The sequence below is a fragment of the Crocodylus porosus genome, unplaced genomic scaffold, assembly GCF_001723895.1.
Source record: "Crocodylus porosus isolate Cpor-Errol unplaced genomic scaffold, CroPor_comp1, whole genome shotgun sequence".
NCBI lineage: Eukaryota > Metazoa > Chordata > Crocodylia > Crocodylidae > Crocodylus > Crocodylus porosus.
In genome coordinates, this window is record NW_017728925.1 from 13,326,428 (window position 1) to 13,345,029 (window position 18,602).

The window sequence follows — 18,602 nt, forward strand, 5'->3', positions numbered from 1 at the left end:
GGGACCCTCTTACACATGTGCACACATGCATGCACATACTCGCACACCCCTGTATCCTGACCACCTCCAGTTTTAGAGACAGTAGAATGGCCAGCTGTTGCATTCTTCCATTCCCCTAGAGCCAGGTGCATTATACCCTGCAGCACAGAAGCTGACAGGCTACCCCAGCTCCTGTTATTTTCCAGCCGACTCTTTTATAGCCCATGCTGTGGCCCCATTAAAGAAACAGCGAACATGAATGGGTCTTCTAACAGTTCCAACTAGATGTAGCTCTCTGCTTGCAGCTGTTGTGTCTAATATTGTGCTCAGTGATCTCTGGATTCTGTTTTAAACTTGAAAGTAAAGGGCTCTCCTTGTCTGAGAGCCACTGGATACAAAGCAAATCACAAGATGACACTAGCTCTGGTGCCCAAGTTTTAATCCCTGCCACCCTAGAATAATCCTGAGTTTACTGAAGTTACTCTGGAGTTACAGCAGTTTAGCCGAGGGCAAAATGAGCCCCGTCGCTCCCAGAAGGGTAAGGCAACTTCACATCCTAGTGGGGCTTTCAACTTGCAACCCTACAGCACACTTCAGGGGTCTTGCACAACTTACCAGTGTGACTGAGCAATTCAGCCACTCAGCACTTCTATCTTAAACTGTTTTACCGGGCTGCTGCATGCTGCTAAGACAGCTGCAACAGATGACCCCAGAGGCAGCTGCATTTTAGTCTGGGTAAAAAATGCCATTTGGTTATTACCCTGCATTTTACCTGCTTTCTTGGGAACACGGGCTGTGACGGCAAAACCCTTAGTGGTAGAAGGAGGGTTGACTGGCACTTCCTGGATTAACAAAATCAGAGATGTATAGCATAAGCTTTTGTAAGCAGCAGCTTGCTTCATCAGATGTATTTATTAACTATTTAGTTAGTCTGTAAGATGCATATCTACCCTGCCTTCTATCTGACTTCAGACTAATACAGCCAAACTACCTCTCAAACTCTTACTGATTTCAGGGCAGAGTGAAGCAGCCTTGTCCTGGATTTCAGGCCTGCTGATGCTTTATTCCAGGTTACACAAACTGTGCCCTCGGTGTTTTCTCCTTTTTGAATGATCCAAATTGGTCCCAAAGTCCAGCTCCCTGTCTTCTCAACACTGATCACTGTGCTGTCCCCATGTCCCTGGTTTCCTTAACTTCAGGTTTACATTGGATTTATTTAGTCTTATACTTTGTCTGGATTTGGAATAATGTATTTTTAGTTACTGAAACACTTCTCAGGGGACTCATTCTCCCAAGATGGAGAGAAAAATGCCCTTGAACTGTGGATAGGACTACAGTGCCAGGGAATGGTTCATCTCATTTTGGGTGTCTCTGGGCCCAGTGGGAAGGTTTTTGCTACTGTAGCGAAGAAGATTCCCCGAAATATTCTTTCAGTCATTGAGTTGGAGGTGCTGTGGGTCAGAGAAGGATGAATACACTAGTAGAGAGTTTGACACAATGCAGACATCGATGTCTTTTCTCTCAAAATGGCGTTTTAGATGGTTACACTGCATCCCTGGTGTGGTTGAAACCATGTTAGCTTTGTTCAGATGCGACGGTGGATCCCAGCATCATAGAAGGTGGTGGCATAATTCCTATTGACTTCCGCAGCAGTTGGACTGGGCCCTTTGCTAGTGGTGGAAATATGTAGCCCTTAAGAGGAAAAGCGGAGTACTATTATTGTTGTTTTCCTGGGAAGCTTCATTGTGTGCATTATATAGCAAGAGGTGACTGGGCTAATTATTCAGTTGGTGTAAATGGTGTTGCTTTATTAAAGACGGAGGAGGAGGGATGGGTTATCCCAGCTGGGGAGATAGTCCATGATACACACCACAAACACATACACACACACACCACACACTCCCTGCAGCTGCTCCCTTAAGTAACTATTCTGTTGTAAATTCCTTTTCCCGGGGGTCTGTGCACCACGCTGACTCAAACACCTGCTTACTTGAAGCCTGGTCTATGGACTGTCAATCCAGATGCGACTCGTCTTAACAAACGGTCAGCCCGTTCTGAGCCCCTGGCTCTGTGTAGATCCTTGTCACTTCACTCTGCAGCTTGTTGCATGGGGTGCATTGGCTTTTCACAGGGTTTGTGTTCATAGGTAGCACAGCACCCTTGTCGGTGGGACTGTGCAGGGCCTTATAATACAAAATCACTCTGTTTAAAGGATGCCTCAGGATGAGACTAACGGTGGAGTCTCTTACGTGACAACAGCTTTCCTCTGTGAGCTGCAGTGTCCCTGCGCATTGTAAAAAGAGCATGTAATGTCCCATGGACTCAATGGGATGGGTGCACTCTTGATTTCTTTGGGGTTTTGTGTCAGAATAGTAGTGAGTAGGAAGAGGTGGTAGTAAGCGCATAGTTGCCGGCATGTCTTTGGTGATTCTGTAGGTCTGTGGGTAGTGTGGCGGAGTCCGATCTACACCCATGGAAGTAACTGCATGCAATATTAAGGTCCTCTCTTGCTTTGCTGCACCCAGATTCCTGTCGGCCTGTGAGAAGGGATGGCCCCGTTTCAATAATATTGGAGCACCTTTTGGTCCTTGTGTATTCTTACTGCAAATAGTGTCCTGCACTGCTGTCTGAGCCTGCTTCCATGAGCATCAATGGCAAAGTCCCCCTTGATGCCAACAGGGAGAAAGATTGAGCTGTCTCAACCCTCCCGGTACACTGAGTCTCAGCCTCTGAGGTCAGGCCTCAATTCTCCTATGTACTTCAGTACCTGCTAACATCAGCAGCCAGCGGACTCAGATAGGCCCATGCTTGGCTCAGTTGGAGCTTTAACACGGCTTCTTTAAAAACAAAATTGAATTTTCAAGAGTGTCTAAATGCAGGGTTTCCTTGAGATGGGTCTGACTGGAGAGAGCCCGGACCCTATTTCCAGAGAAGCTGTGAACATGCACATTGGCCATGAAGTCAATGGAGTTTATATCTCAAAGGGGCACCTAAGATCAACGGACTTTCAGAAATGCTGAAACCTCTCCATGCTGCAGGTAAAACCGTGCTATCTGCTACCATGTTGGCAGACTAAGAACCACATTCACATCTGCCTTCCTTCACTGCTGAATTAGCTGTGCATTGTAAACAGCTTTTAAGAGCTGCCCCATCTACTGTGGCTGGAGGGAGATAGGCCGATCTCAGCATGAACAAGAGATTACTTCTGTGGGCGTAGATGAGACCATTGAAATAGGATCACTGCAGTAGTTAGTAGCGCCATTAGCAGGGTTTAGCAATGATTAATTTTGCTTGTGGGCACTATCAGCGTGCTTGGAGCTGTACAGGCATAGATGAAGTTACAGTCCCTGCTCAAGGGAGTTCCCAGGTTGACCCACTCCCCACAGTTGTTGGATAAGTCAAGGGGACGTATGCTTTAGTGCCTCTCTACAGAAATGGGATTGCTGCATTCTGGGCATGGGGGTCACTGCTGGAAAGTCTCTCCAAGTGAGGTCCTAGAAGGGGAGAGTCATTAGAGAGATGGAAACAAATAGACTGCCAAGAGCGCAGCACAAACAGTCGAGCAACTCCTCCCCTCCTTGTCCTCTTCTGTGGGAGATGACAGCCCCACACTCATAACTTTCACCTGGGATCCTGCTGCTCTCGGTGTTAAGGGAAGAATCAAAGCTTTGTTTATACTGTGCACCCAGGCCTCGCTGCTGTGGGAGGCGGCGAGTGCTGGTTTTTTGTAAGACTGCTTCAATTGACTCTTTGTGTATGCAGTGAATAAAAGACCATTCTACCTCTGCAAAGAGCCACTGTGGTTTCTGGGACTCCTTGCTTCCTCGCAAAGGAAAATGGACTCTGTGGGAACGGGGAAGCCACCCCAGGCAGAAAATACTTTTCCTTGCTGCTTCTGCTGACACTTTCTAGTCCAGCTCAATATCCTCATCTGCTTCTGTAACTCTTTAGCCTCATCCCAAGGGTCCTGGTCTTTACTTTGTCCTCCTGGCATCAGCACCAGTGGCATTTGAGTAATGATTTGGTCCCTACCTACTAGGGATGGGAAAGGCTACAGCCAGGACTACCAAAGCTGCTGGGTCTCCCGACCTCTTTTCCTCAGATCCCTGCAGCATTAGACCATATGTGGATGCAATTCCCCCTTGATTTAGGCTCCCGCTACCAAGTTGGTATCTGGAGCTAGTATTGGGGGGTGTTTAGACTACAGGTTGAGGTTTGCCTCATCTCTGCCTCCTGTTCCTTTGCCTCACCCCCCCCTTCAAGATAGCACATGATGCGATTTGTCCTGTTCTAACTACATGCTGGACGGTTGCCAGTTTTAACCAAAACAGTGGCCACCCTGGTAAGATCTGCATTAAATGCTTCTGTTCCTGTGCATGGCTTTATTCCAAAAAGCCAGGGCAAGAAAGTGCAGTTTCTCTCTGGGTCAGAGCACGTGTTTCACAGTGAAGAGTCCCTTTTGTCAGGTGCCATGCTGGGGGGAGCTTTGTGATCAAGGTTTAAAAAAAAAAAAATCAATGGTGCAGGGTGAAGTCCAGCTAGTTAATATTCTGTTTGGAGAGCAGCAAGTCATTAGGTTAGTGTTCATTGACTCGGGACAAAGGGAAGTGGAGATACCAGCACGTGATTCCCTAAAAGACAATAGTTTCATCCAAGGACAGGCCACCACCAACAGCACCTCTGTGTATCGTGTAGCCCAAGCCATCCTGGCAAGGAGAAAGCTCCCACTCGCACACAAAAGGATGTTCTTGCTCCTGTGTACGCTGGATGCTAGGAGCCACCAAGTCTCAGCTAACTTAATTCATAAACGATCTTCGCCCAGTCCTGAAATAGGATTCAATTTGCTCCAGGGACCTGCCTTTGGTCTCCGGCACGCAGCAGCCTGTGAAGATGAGGTTCATTACGCTGATGAAGGCAAAGAACAGGAACGGCACCTCAAGGCCAAAGGCCTCCTGAAAGGCAGAACAAGGATGTTATTAGCGGGGGCAGAGACGGCAGTTAAGGAAGTGTTAGCAAAATCTTGCAGTGGGGACAAAAGAAAGGAAGTGGTAGGTAGAGTCCTCCTTTCTGTGTCTCCACTTCCTGAGAGCTCGTATGGAGGGAAAGAGGACCTTGTGGGCAAGGAGGCAGGAGCTGTGGGGTTGCTTTCTATTACTACTAACTTGTGGGCCTGCCCGAGTTGCTTCCCCTGGAAGTAGGGGAGTTTCCCCCTCTATAAAACAGGGAAGGTGAGGCTGCTTTCACGAGTGCTGGGAGTTTTGGGTGGTATGTGGGCCTACGAATACATCACTGAGCCAAGGGTCGGACTGAGTTCTCTATAGCAAGACCGTGGGCTTCCCCTTCCTGTTCAACAGGACAGCGCATGGTTCTTCCTTTGTCTGGATGTCAGATCGGTAGGCGTCTTATGCCGACAACCCATCGACATTTTGGAGGGTTTAAAAGCAACTCTAGATGTACAGTTCTCAGTATGTCCCAATCCAGCCCTCCGACTACTCTTGGGCCATGTGTTTAAGCTTTTCCAGCCCTACTGGTTACAGAGAACTGTATTTTTTTTCCTTTAAGCAAAAGTAGAAATTCCCGAGGTGAGGAGGCTCTGGGAGCTGGGTCTTGCAAAGAAAGAGCCACCCAAAAATCTCCCACGACTCATGATAAAGCAGAGTTAGCAACACTGCTGGCACTGCACAGTGGATCCTAGCAGGGAGGGCTGGCTGTACAAAGTCACCTCGTGGGGTGGCTGCTTTCTTGTTGCAGCTCAATCCCTTTCCAAACAAGGTGAAAGAAAAAAAGTCCCTAAGCTGAACCTTGAAGCCTTTCCTCAGACCAAGCCCCCTCCCCTGGAGTTGCTGCTGCCCCTAGCGATACCCACCACCACTGGCAAGAAGCATCGGGCAAGCCCAAAGGCGGTGAGCCAGCTCACGACAACACAGAGACCTGATGCTACCCCACGGGCCTTCAGAGGGAGGATCTCCGACATCAGCAACCAGGTGATGGGGCCCCAGCCCATGGCATAACCTGAAAAAGGACAAAAAAAGGGGGAAGGTTGTCTGGGTGGCTAAATTGAGGACACTGTGACAGACCTAAAGCCACTGTCAGGGAGTGAGGAAAAGGGTCCTTATGGGCTGCAGATGCCTATGCCTCAATTTTGACCTGGTACTACAGCCCTGCGGGCATTGAAGAACAAGGGATTCTCCATCAAGTGCTCCTGAGAGCGAGACCTGCAGTCAACAGTCCCTCTAGGCTGGCAATATTTATGTAGCCTTCATCCCGTGCCTCTGCCCATGAATCCACCCTCACCCGACCCCTTCCAACATCCCTTCCTTGTGGGGAGTTTTAAGTACCATGAGTCTCAAAACCACCTCCCCGAGAAGCACTTCCCTCCTGCTTCACCCCTGTGTGGGATCTCCGGTATCACACCAGGATAGTCCTGGACCAGTGACCCCAAGGCAGAGGAATAGATGCTGCACCAGGCAACATGAGCACCGTGAGGTTCAGACATACCCATTATGAAGAACATGGTAGCCACGAGGGGGATGAGAGTGAGCAGGTTTGAGGGCTCTGTAGCAAGGGTCTCGGGGCCGGCTACAGTCCCATTAGAAGTGTGGCTGGTCGAGTTTGCCGAGGACAGCGACACAAAGTGGATGTACAGTCCCAGGGTCATGTTGGAGGCAAACATAACCCCAGCTGTTGGCAGAGACATTACGAAAGAAAAAAAAAATCAGGAAGCAGAGAGGTCAGGGCCCAATTCTCTCTCATGTACCACCCAGCAGAGCTCCTTTAACCTCCGCAGAGCAATTCTTCCCCATTTCCACATGGCTGAGCCCCAGAGACAGGCCCATCGCTGCATTTGTGCCACCCTCTCGTTCCTCTCCTGAACTCCAGGAGAAGCATGCCCTGGAGCAATGCATAGCTGAAATAATTAATACTTGCTGAGAGCTTTGAAACCCTTGCAGGAAAACCTGTTTAATCCAGGATTTACCAGAGACGAAGAGAAGAATCTTCCTCCCAGCTTTGTCCATGGAGACGGCAGCAATCAGCACGGACACCAGGCGCACCGCCCCTACGAGTGCTGCATCGTACTCTGGTTTCTGAAAGGACAAGAGGAGTCGTAGGAAAGCTAGTGCCAGGGTCGAGCAGGTAGCAGGTCCCTGTGTGCGCTCTTGGGAGCTGTAGCCTTTGAGTTTAGCTAGTGTTGTTTCTAGTCAAGGAACTTTATTTTATTTTACGGAGTTATCCGTTATGCCAGCAAGGACCAGGGAAGGTTAGAGAGCTGCGTGGGGTAAGCTATGCCTAGCTAATGCCATCCCACCCCTTGCCCCGATTTACTGGGCGACAGCTGTGTTGACCAGAGAAGATACAAATCCACATGCTCCCAGATGGATGCTTGGGGCCGACAGTTGTGCACAGAGAGAGGTCTCAGCTTGGGGCATGATCCGTCTCTGCAGGGGTGGAGGTGCTTGATTTGAAGGCCAGGAAGGGTTTGCTCCTCCTCATCCCAGGCCATGGTGGGAGGAGAGAGAAAGGAAGCAGCAAGCTGGCAAGAGCAGGGAGGCCGGGGTACGCTGTGGTTGTGGTACCACAGGGCTAGGTTTTCCAGCAAGGACTTGTGATCTTGGGCATCTTGGTTTCAGGGGGCCCAGTTTGACACCTTCCAGGGATGGTGTTGGAGGACAGGTCCCAAGCACTTGGTACCAGCCAGGTCCTTGCAAGTGCCTGGAAGCTGGGCATGCATTACTTGAAAATATAGGCCTTGGGGCACCGATTTGTCAGAGCAGCTGTATGGGCAGGGCAGCATGGCGAGTGCCCTGTGGTGGCCTGGCCCTGAGGTTTCACCCAAAATGTAAAAGAGTCAGGGAAGTGGGGCTGGGAGGGGTCTCCAGAGGTCATTTCATCCACCCCCCTGCCTGAGCCAGGACCATCCCTACCCAAGCCAATAGTTTTGCCCTTAGAAAAAATCGGCCAGGGGTAAAGAGCAAAAGCCCCCACATGGCTTACCAGGATCACGGCCGTGCTCTTAAATATCGGCTGCAGATACACCAGGATGGGGGTGACGCCCGAGAGCTGCTGCAGGAACCTCATCAGCACGGCGATCCGGATTGGCTTGTACATGAACGGGTCCCTGATCTCCGCGCAGGAAACGCGTCCGCTCTAGACACACACAGAGCAAGAAGGTTAAGAGACACGGGTGCCTGCGGGGATCTGGCACACGGATGGGGCTGCATCCAAGGATGTCAAAGCATCTCGGTGGCGGGCCTGTCTCAGTCTCCTGTTGCAGCGAGAGGGAAACGAAGCACAGAGTGGGACAGAGGGACTTGCTGAAGGCCACACAGGCTGCCTGTAGCAGAGATGAAAAGATAACCCAGGTGTCCCGAGTCCGTGGGCCCCGAAACACACTGCTCCCTCCAGCCATGCGAGCATCGAGGGATGGTCCTCACAGCCCATGGGCGCAGGGGCAGGGAGGTGGTGGTTTTCACGTTCTCCGGTATCGATTCCCAGCCTGTCCCCTGCGAGGGGCCCTCGTCTCCTCACCTGCTTCCTCACGCTTTCCTTGATTTGCTGCAACTCCCGGGGGTAATCCGTTTCCTTTCCCCGGAGCCAGCACAGCGCCTGGCGGGCCTCCTCATCCTTCCCCTCGGAGATCAGGAAACGGGGCGAGTTGGGCATGAAGTAGAGCAGGACGATCATCACGAGGACTGGCACTTCCCCTGCCACGGCCAGCCAGCGCCAGTCGAGCTTCAGAGCTGCATGAGGCAAGGAGACTGTATTAGAGGTAGGGCGATCCTGGGCCCGGTCCCCAGCCTCCCCCTACCCCTCCCACGACGTCATTCTCCTTGGAGCGCATTTCCTATTAGGGCTTTAAGACAAGGTTGCAGCGAGTCTTGCCCCTTCTTGCTATTTTCATCAAAAGCCGAGAAAGGCTTTTAATTCCTTGACCCATTTGTGAGTGTTTTTGGAGGCCCCCCCCTGCAGTTCTTGGCAGCAACAAAGGCTTTCCACAAAGGGCTCTGTAGCATTGGAAAAGCCATTTTCCACGGGGAAAGAAAAGTTTAAGTAGAAATTTTTCCTCCCTTTAGTTACAAGGTGGCCGATTCACCATCCTGCTTCTGCCAAACCTAATCTACGGTTCAAGAGATGGGCGGTTTATCAAGTGGGGTGTCGAGCCAATGCATCTGGAGAAGAGACCTGCCATGGCCCATCCCAGGAACAGTGGGTAAAAATGCAAATTTCCCTTTAGCACCGGTGCAGCCCAGCTCAGATCATGGTCTGCTGCAAATGGCATTACCATTATAGTGGCCACCAATCCACCAGCTTAAGTGCCTGGCTGTTATTCATATCCATCAGGCCTTCCTGCGCTTCCCATATTCCCTGTATGGCGTTACAGGACCTTGGACTCCAGTAAGCCACCAGCTGCCAACTTGCTCCCATAGCACCTGCTCTTCCCTGGCAGCGAGCTTGTCCAGGTGGCCATCCTTGTTGCTTCTGGAGTTTCCACCTTGTTGTGCCCAGTGAAGCCCCCCCTCTTAAGAGCATGGACGGTGGTGTGTACTTGCCCAGTGCATACAGGCAGAGAGAACCCAGGACTGCCATGATCTGCGGGCAAGCACCCAAGGCTCCTCTGACACCAGGGTGGGAGATCTCCGAGATATACACCTGGAGGAGGACAAAGCCACTGTTAATGGAGCAGGTAAAGTCGCCAGCTGGACCCTGCATTATTCTCACAGGGGGAAGCAGCTTCTCAGAAAGAGCCTCCTTGCTCACCTCGACTAAACCCTGGGAAAAAAGAAGGGGCTTGCTCTAAGCAGCGGTCTCTGCCGAGACATGTTTCCTGTTATGGAGGGAAGTGAAATGAGTCGACAGCCCTGTTCATTTTGGAGTTGCCCAATTGTTCCCTGCCTTGGTTTTTGAAATGCTAAGTTTGGATTACACCAGAGGGCTGCCTTTGTCCCATGAGCGTGGGAAGACATAACTGCCATCCCAGATGCAGCCAGACCGTGCAAGGGGAGAGTCCTCCTCTGTGCAGAAGAGTCTTGGGCTGGCTAACAGCTCTAGACACTGCCGTTCTCCTCTCCGTTTAATGCCTGATCACCCTGCGGGGGCTGCCAGAGGGGGCCCGTGACCAGGGCAAAATCTGCTGCACGGAGGCCATGTAACACTCAGCAATGGGTTGCTATCAGTCTAGGCCACATGGGGAAGAGCTTCCTTAGCCTAAGACCATGCTGGGATGGTCACCAAGCCCTCCTGCCAGGTTCAGCTGAAACCTGCAAGCTATTATAGCGGTAGCAGGCTCTGGATCCATCATCCCAGATGGGAAGGCTGGAGGCCTAACGAATGGTTGGAGATTAGTCTCTTAGGTGCAAAATCCTTGGGGCACTAGTTCCCCAGGTTAGCCCATCCCCCTCCAGGTGGTCTCCCCCCGACCCCCATGTTCCAGTTTGTGACTTAGCCACATGCTTACCGGGATGGATGCAGACGTCACGCCCCCCGCATAGCCGGTCAGCAGCCTTCCCAGCAACAGCATCCAGATGTTTTGGGCACTGCCCATCAAGAGGTATCCCAAGGCAGAAGGGACAGCAGAGACCATGATGCTCAGCTTCCGGCCGAGGCTGTCGTTCAGGACCATGGAGCTGAGCCCACCTGCCGCCGCTCCCAGCATGAACATGGACTGCAGGCAGGCAGCACGACGGAGCGAGAAAGGAAGAGTGGAAGGGGAAATTCATGAACAAAGCCTGAACCTCTCAGCCTCAGTGCCAGCAATGAGCTCAAGGTGAGGCTCCAGACCACTCCTATGCCAACCTCCATCAGGTAGAGCTGCCACTTTCAATCCACCATTGCTAATGGCTTCCTCCGTCTTCCTAGAGTGTCAAAGATCCCAGCTGCCATTTCTTCCCACCTAGCATCCCATTCCTTCCTCCCACGGCTCCTCAGAGGCCCTTCCTCGATAACTCCACGTGCTGCCACTGAGGGACGTTAACACCTTGTGCTTTTGCACCAAGCCAATACTTTCAGAAGTGCCTAGTGAAGGTGGGCATCTCGGTTCCTGGGTGCCCATCCTGAGACATCTCAAAAGGAGCCATGGGTGACTGGTGCTGCCTTGGGGGGGCATGTGCCCCCCCACAACCAGTCCCACCCCCCATCTTGCTGCCTGGGGGGAGACCCCCACAGCCAATCTTGCTGCAGGCGCTTCTGGGAGTTGCTGCAGTGATTGGCCAGTGCTTGCTTGGGGGGCACTAGCACTCCCACCTGCCCATCACCTAAGCGGCAGGCATGGCTGGTCAGGGGTGCACCAGCACTCTCAGTGACTATGCGTAGGGAGTGCACGGGCTCCTTTCAACAGGTGCACAACTTCCGGGCAGTGCCACGCACCTGCTTTCTGCAGGGCAGGCCCCTGTTATGAGTCTCAGGCTGGACACCCCAGGCTGCGAGTTACTTGTGCACTCGCAGGGTGCTTTAACCCAAGGATCCCGTACATGGCACTTCCTCAGGACTGATCGCATCTCACAGCCTTCCCAGGTCCAGCATTCTTGCAAGTGGCAAATGGGTCCACAAGGTGAAGGTGAAAAGCCCAGAAAATGCTCCTCCTTACCCCAAACCAGGATGACTCCACCTGGGTCAGCTTCAGCCTGGGGTTCGTGGATTTTTCCAAGGCAGGGATCACGGGAGACGTGTAAACTAATGAGAACCCGGCACTGAAGTTTCCCAGGACGGCGGCGAAGGCTGCCAGAAAAAGCCGCTTGTTTCGGAGAGTTCTGAAGCAGAAACAGCACGAGGGAGAGAGATAAGGGAGCACGCATTAAAGCAGCACTTCCCTCGGACACCATACAGATACAAAAGGAGATCGAGCTCTGGTTATCACAAAGGTCCTGCCCATCAGCTCCATCTTCCATTTCCCCCATGCCACCCTCATGTCCCGTCACATGCCTGCCACGGCCTGGTTTACTGTGAAGCCGACAGCCTTCCTGAAGTGCAGAGCCCCAGACGGCTCCTGGGGCACGGGTGCATTAAAACACACCATTAGACCAGGATAAAAAACCGCCCTTCATTTGCAAACTTGACCCCTTTTTGTCTCTTTCCTCATCACAACGCAAGCGGGAGGTGGCAACTTCACATCAAGGGGCTGGAGCTGCTGAATTCAGGAAGTTGCTGATGCCTTGCAACCTGCTTTACCATTACCAGTAACTACAATTTATATAAAAAGCAAAGGAAAAAACAAAAAAAGAGAAGAAAAAGCAGAAGTGGGAGGGTAATAATGCCGCAAACAGAGCTATAAGTGGGGTGGTTTCTCTTAGCGTTTGCTCTACATTTCCTCTTTGTGCTGTCTTTGCAAACCCAGTGCTGGCTGGCTGGGGTATTGCAAAAAAAACAAAAAAAAACAAAAACCGGCATGACTTGTACATCATAAGTGCCCTCCTAGTCACAGACCAGGACCGCTATTGTGCCCGAGGCTGTCCATCTGGGAGATGAAGAGGTCGGTTTTTAGCCAGGCTCAAACTTGTCCTCCTGCCCTGGCCAGCAGGGATCCTGGGTACTGCACAGGCACCGCCCGGGACCCGTTCTTTTTGGGGGAGTTGTTCTCTGATGACATCCAGGGGCCAAGACACCTCAGTTACAAGCTGGCTGCCAGAAAGGAGGCTCTATCTCCCCCCCATCCAGGGCCCCATGTCACCACAGCTTTCATGAGGGACACTTTTGGGGAAGCAGTGGCACCATTCACTGTGAGGGAAAGCTCACTGCAGTGATGTCCAGGTCTCCTCCTCCCTACATGCAGGGGCTCAGCCTCCCGCCCTTGCCCCCATCCTATGGGGACAGTTGCCTGATCTCATTTGGTAGCAGTCATCCCAAAAAGAAAAGATTAAAACCCCAGCTGTGCCAAAGCACCTGCCCCCACCTACGCGAGGCAAGCAGCCGGTGCCCCTTCCATAAGGTGGGCCAGGGCTTATCTCCTGGCTGTGCCGCACAGTGAATTACTTGTGCCCCAGTGAACACCTCTGCACTGCATCCCCTTTCCTCCCCTTCCTCCGAACACCCCCATCCCAGTCTCACGCCTCCCCTCGTGGGCGCGGGCACACTTAGCTGAGGCCGGCACAACACCTAACACAGGGGAGCCCCGATTCACGACCAGGGACTCACCCCTTCGTGCAAAGTAGCAGCCCACGAGGAAGTCAGTAATGCTTCACCCTCCTTCCCCGCAGGGACAGGAGGTGCCTGGCCCTGCAGCTGCCCTGCTCCTCCACGCTTTTCGGCGAGAGAAGCATCCAGGCATCTCCTGTGCTTCCGACTCCCGCCCCCGGGAGCCCTCTTACTTGATGTACGCCTGGTCCAGCTTCCGGTCATGCTTCTTCGGGAAGGTGCGATATATCGAGCCGGAGGATCCCAAGAGCGGCTCCCTCGTGCTGGGCTCCATGGCAGGCGCTTGGTCCCGCTCTCCCGGGAGGGTGGCAGCAGGTGCAGTTCTCTGCTGCCGCTCCGCTGCCTCTCTGCGCTGCTTCCCGAAGAGGGACGAGAAGCTGTGAACCCAAATGAAAGCGAAAGAGAGAAGTTAGCTCAAAGTATTTCTTAATCTGAGAAATCTCTGCCTTGTGGGCAAGCGTCCGAGATGAGGAAACTCCGCGGAGTCAGAGAATATATCAGCGAAACAATTGGGCCCTGCCTAGTGCTTCCACATTGCATTGGCGGTTCTTCCCTTCCCCTGCACACACCCAGGCCCGGTGTCGCCTCTCCCGTTGTGCGCGCCAGAGCCTACATCTACACCTGATGCTGGTACTCCAGTGGAGGGGCATTGGTTTTAAAAGGAACAGTCTTGTGCCAGCAAGACCCACAGTGTAGACATGGTTTATGCTAGTATAGGAGTCCTGTTGCCAGTCCAAGATCCATCCGGACCAAGCAGCTTTCTGCTGGGCTTGCTTGCTTTTACCCACGTTGGAACAGCTGTAGCAGCAAAGCTCTTCTGGCCTAGAGCAGGCTTGGAGAGGGCTGAGAAAGGGAGATGGGGGGGAAAAAAGAGAAGAAGAAAGGGAGGGGAGGGAGAGCAAGAAAGGGAGGCCGAGGGTAGAAAGAGGTGGCAGGCCTGCGTGCCGCGGGTGCTGGGTGCAAGGCAGCCTGGGCAGCGCTAGCGACACACACAGAACAAAAGGAAAAATTCTGGTTTTCTGTACACAGGGCCTGTCCCTGCCCAGCTCGGAGGTTTGTAGAGGGATGGTTCGAAGGGACAGACACCGACTTCCTTGCAGCACGGTGGGCCGGGGACTTGCTGCTTTGTTCAGATGGGAGTCGAGGCAGGGGTACTGCACAACTCCCACCTACAATATTTGGAGCAACCCAGCTAATCCCTCTGCCTGGCCTTAGCTTCCTTGTGCAGTCACTGCGGGCAGTCAAGCATGTCAAGATAGAGAAATCCCCCGCCGACTTCCCCTGGGGCGGGGGCTGGACTCAAAGATCTTCTGAAGTCCCTTCCAGCCCTGATGTCTATGCAATCTATGAGATCAGCCATGATCCCGACATCACGGTGCGATTCAGCCATTACTTAAGCAAACTTCCAAGACAGCTCAGTTTGCTCCTGGCATCCAGGCAGGCAAGCCTTGAATTCTCTCATATAAAACTAGCTGCCTTGGCTTGGCTCTGGCCCTGCTAGTGGTGGCATTCCCAAATAACCACTTTCCTCAGCACTTCCACATCTATGCTGGGATGGATTAAAGTCTGAAGGAGTGCTTAAATTATCACTGAGGGCAGGGCTGGGCTCCCATCTGTGATAGCGGGATGAGTTGTCCTAGAATCACAGGAAATGAGGGTTGGAAGGGACCTCAGGAGGTCACATCTAGTCCAGTCCCTTTGCTTACAACAGGATCATCCCCACCCATATCATCCCAGGTGAGGCTTTGTCCAGATGGGTCTTAAAAACCTCCAAGGACGGAGAATCCACTACCTCCGAGTAGCCTGTTCCAGAGCTTTACTATCCTCCTAGTGAGAAAGTTTTTCCCCAGTATCCAACCTAAACGTCCCTTGCTGCAGCGTGAGCCCATTGCCCCTTGGACTGTTCTCAGTGGTGGCAGATGACCGAACATCCCCATCCTATTTTGAACCACCGGTCAGGGAGTTGAAAACTTATTAAATCCTGCCTCAGTTCTCTTTTCTGCAGACTAAATAATCCCAGTTCTCAGCCTTTGCAGAGGCCAGCTTTGTCAGTCATCTCCCACTAATCATGTTCTTTGATTCCTCTTGGAGAAGTCCCGGCAGGCCCCTGGAAAGCTGCAGGATAAAGGAAGTTTGAATAGATCTAATCCCACTCTTGCTCGGGAAGACTTCACCTTCCAGGCTCAGCAAAACACAGCCCGTTGTCTGCAGCAAGTCTGCACCTGGCCGAGCTGTTTGAGGCCTTCCCAGGTACCAGAGGAGGTTGCTGAAGTTGCTGCAAGCACTTCCAGACCTGCATGCATTATGGTCAGAGGCATTTTCTCCCCTGCCTGTGCAGTGTGGAAGCCTGGGTATCCTATCCCCACCATTCATCCCCAAGGGCAAGGAGGGCAGTGGAGGGGGCTGCTGGAAATCTCCATGTTGAGGATACACCCTTACCGCGTCACTCGGTGCCGAGCCCAAGCGAACTGGGCTGCTTTGCATGTGCAGCTTCCCCCCTGGAAGGGATGTAGCCTCCTTCCTGTGCTGCTGTGGCTGGCTTAAGGAGCCGAGTCTCTCAACAGGGCTAATTAACCCACCAGCTTTCGTGCCAGTTTCTAATGAGGGAAGGACTGCACCTGGAGCAATGTGACAGGTGCAAGGTATCAGCTTTAAGGGGTCCACCCTCTAGGTACAAACCCTGGCTGCTTTGTCCCTCAAATGGTCCTCAATGCTTAGTTAAAAATAGCTGGGATAGAGATGCTCTTGAGCACGGGTAATCTAGGAGCCATTTGGGAAGTTTCCTGCCCATTCAGTTATGATCCTTACAGCCAGGCAGACGGTCTTTGGTTCTGCTCAGGTCACCAGGGCCAAGAAGTCATTTTTCTTCTGGCTTTTGTCGTGCACAGGGACTAGCAGAGATCCCTCCCTGGGGATGCACTGGAAGGATCCCCTCTCAAATTGCTGGTGGACTTAGTCCCATCTGGCACTTGGTAATCATTGATCACGTTAATCAGAGCCCCTGTATCCACCATCGTTGGTACTGAGTGACCCACCATTTAACGTCAGGACCATACAACATGCACGTCTCCCCTACAAGGCAGACGGCCCTTAGCCTTTCAAACCCTCTCTCCTCAAAACAGAGCGAGGAAAGAAGGAAGAAAGCTGTTTGCACATGGAGCAAGCCGATGTTATTGAGGTTTGTGCTGCTGGTCCAGTTTAAACCACACACTGAAACAGAGGGCGTTCCCCTACAAGGGCACCTTCCACGAGCTGGGATCCCTCCCCCACGTGGCTGCCTTAGTTTGCTAACTCAAGGCAAGGACAGTTCATTTAAATTCATTCTTCACCGCCGCCCCATGGCTATTGCTAAGGATTTGTGGTGGGATCTCATTAACAGCCCCCCAGACTAGGGGGTCTCACACCACCTTCCCCAGAAAGCAGCCAGATGGGCAGCATCGGGTGCTATTAGCTCTGCCACACACAACTCACCTCCAGATGTTGGGTTGAGCTGCGACGAGGGCTTTTGCTAGGGTGCCAAGCTCCTAGCTCCTGAGGTCCCACAAACTCTTTAAGGAGAAACCTGCTCGACTGCTGTAGCAAGTGATGAAAACAGGCCTCCGTTTCTCCTTTTTCTATCATTTCTTCTGCAAAAAAGAATCTTTCCACACAGCATCGTCACCCCCCGCAGTTTGCATGGCTAGCTCTGCCCTCATCACCCTCCAAGGCAACACAACACCTACTCACAATAGTGCAGGCTGGGGCCCTGCTGCTTTATTCACCTGCATCTCAGCTGAGCTCAGGGGTGGGGAAGGGGAGACAGGCCCCTCCAAGGCAGGATTTAAGGAAGGGGTGGAGTTGTGCCCCAGCCCATAACACTCAGGGTAGCCCAGTTAACCCCATCATGACCACTTTGCTATCTATGACTCCAAGTGGAGCTAGCAAGTGATAAGTGATGAGCAACCCAGGGGACTCTGGTCATATAGCCTATTCCTAGCCCTGGCATGGGACTTGCCTCCTCTGTGCGATAAGACTCACTTAGGAACCCACACTTCCCTAGATGTGCCCGTTCACCTTTCCTCCTCTGCTCTGCGCCTCTGGGAGCACTGCCCCCGATAACACTCAGCATGGAAGATGCATTTCACGCCAACCTTTCTGTGCCCTCTGCTCACACCAGACTGTGGGTACAACGATCCACGCGGCCTGCAGGACCCAGGGCTGAGCCACGGTGCCTGGGAACCAGGCTCTCTAGGGAGTTCTCCAGGCCTATGCATTGCAGCAGCCTCCTGCAGCTCCAGCCTGGCTGGCCCTTGCTATTCAGGCGGGGGCTCCCAGCGCTGGAACTGGGTAGCGAGGACTTCTCAAGGACCTGCATGGAGAGGTGCGGACGACTCCTTCACACCAGCTAGGACACTGGACAAGTTTGGCTCTGGATGTCCCCTCCGGTTCCTACAGCTGCAGCAGGCCAGCGTGGATGGGGCTGCTGGCAGGAATGCATGCGGCTGGAAGCAGGTAAGGGAAGGAGTCTCTGTTTGGTAGCATCTTCACCGCTCTGATGCTGAGAGAGTTCAGCATCTATTAGGAGGCCACCGGGGCTTTATTTTGTGGACTATAAGCCCCCTTGGGGTAGGCTGAATGGAGGAGTGGCTTTTGGCACTGCTTGGAGCCATTCCTAGGCATCCCGAGGGCCCTCTGCTTTTGTAAGATGCTGTTGGAGGCAGTTCCTCTTCTGCACGGCGTCACCGGGGTGGGGTGAACAGATCCTCTTTATAGCCAGGGGACTTTACATCTGACTCAACCCCTCAGGTTCTCCCCGAGGGGAGAGGGTATGAGGGGCCACTGGGATGTGACACCAAGTCACTGGAAAATTCCCCCCGTGCCGATGGGTCAGATAAATGTCACCCTCCATTATGTCACCCTGCCCCTGCAAGCGGGTGGGGGTTGCCGTGTGAAGAAGAAGTGCTCGGGAAAGATGCATGCTTGGCTGTTTGGCCACCTGGCTCGGTGTCTCTGTTTGGGTTATAACGCGGTGTGTTTGGGGGCTAAAGCAGCAGAAATGAGAGTGGACCCCAGCCTTTTCCAGGCTCTCGGGACAACTGGGTGCTTCTCAGAGGCTCGGATAGGAAGATGAAGGCATCGCCTCTAACACCGCTAGTTTAACCGACTGGAAAGGCAACGTGCGCCTAGGTGTGCAGGGAAACCCCATGCACCGAGTGCAGTTGAACAACCTGCCTTGAGGGGGGACGGCCTGGCGGCTGCCGGTGACCTCTCCTCGGCCCAGAGAAATTTTTCTGAGCAAAAATCTGCAAGGATGCGGGCTTCGATGCATGCTTCGAGGCGGGCTTTGGCTTCCTCAGCCATGACCGGCACATCGTGATGAGAGACATGCTGGGATGGGATGGGTCCACCTTTCCCCTAAAGGTAAGCGTGTGTTCTCTTCCAGGTTGGTGAACCTCCTTCGGCGGGCTTTAAACTAGGCTCGTCGGGGGAGGGGGAAGATGAGGGCGGAGGAGACGATG

At 52.8% G+C, this 18,602-nt stretch overlaps 1 protein-coding gene across 1 annotated transcript; it reads right to left on the reverse strand.

Moving 5' to 3' along the window:
- Positions 1-4,267: 4,267 nt before the first annotated feature.
- On the reverse strand, positions 4,268-13,532 carry SLC2A6 (solute carrier family 2 member 6). The gene is made up of 10 exons (XM_019540882.1): positions 13,278-13,532; positions 11,561-11,723; positions 10,433-10,639; positions 9,528-9,627; positions 8,506-8,717; positions 7,972-8,124; positions 6,956-7,064; positions 6,478-6,660; positions 5,846-5,991; positions 4,268-4,931 (listed from the first exon to the last, which is right to left on the reverse strand). Exons 1-10 carry the CDS (start codon positions 13,376-13,378, stop codon positions 4,776-4,778), a joined length of 1,530 nt encoding a protein of 509 aa, XP_019396427.1. The 5' UTR covers positions 13,379-13,532; the 3' UTR covers positions 4,268-4,775.
- Positions 13,533-18,602: the final 5,070 nt, after the last annotated feature.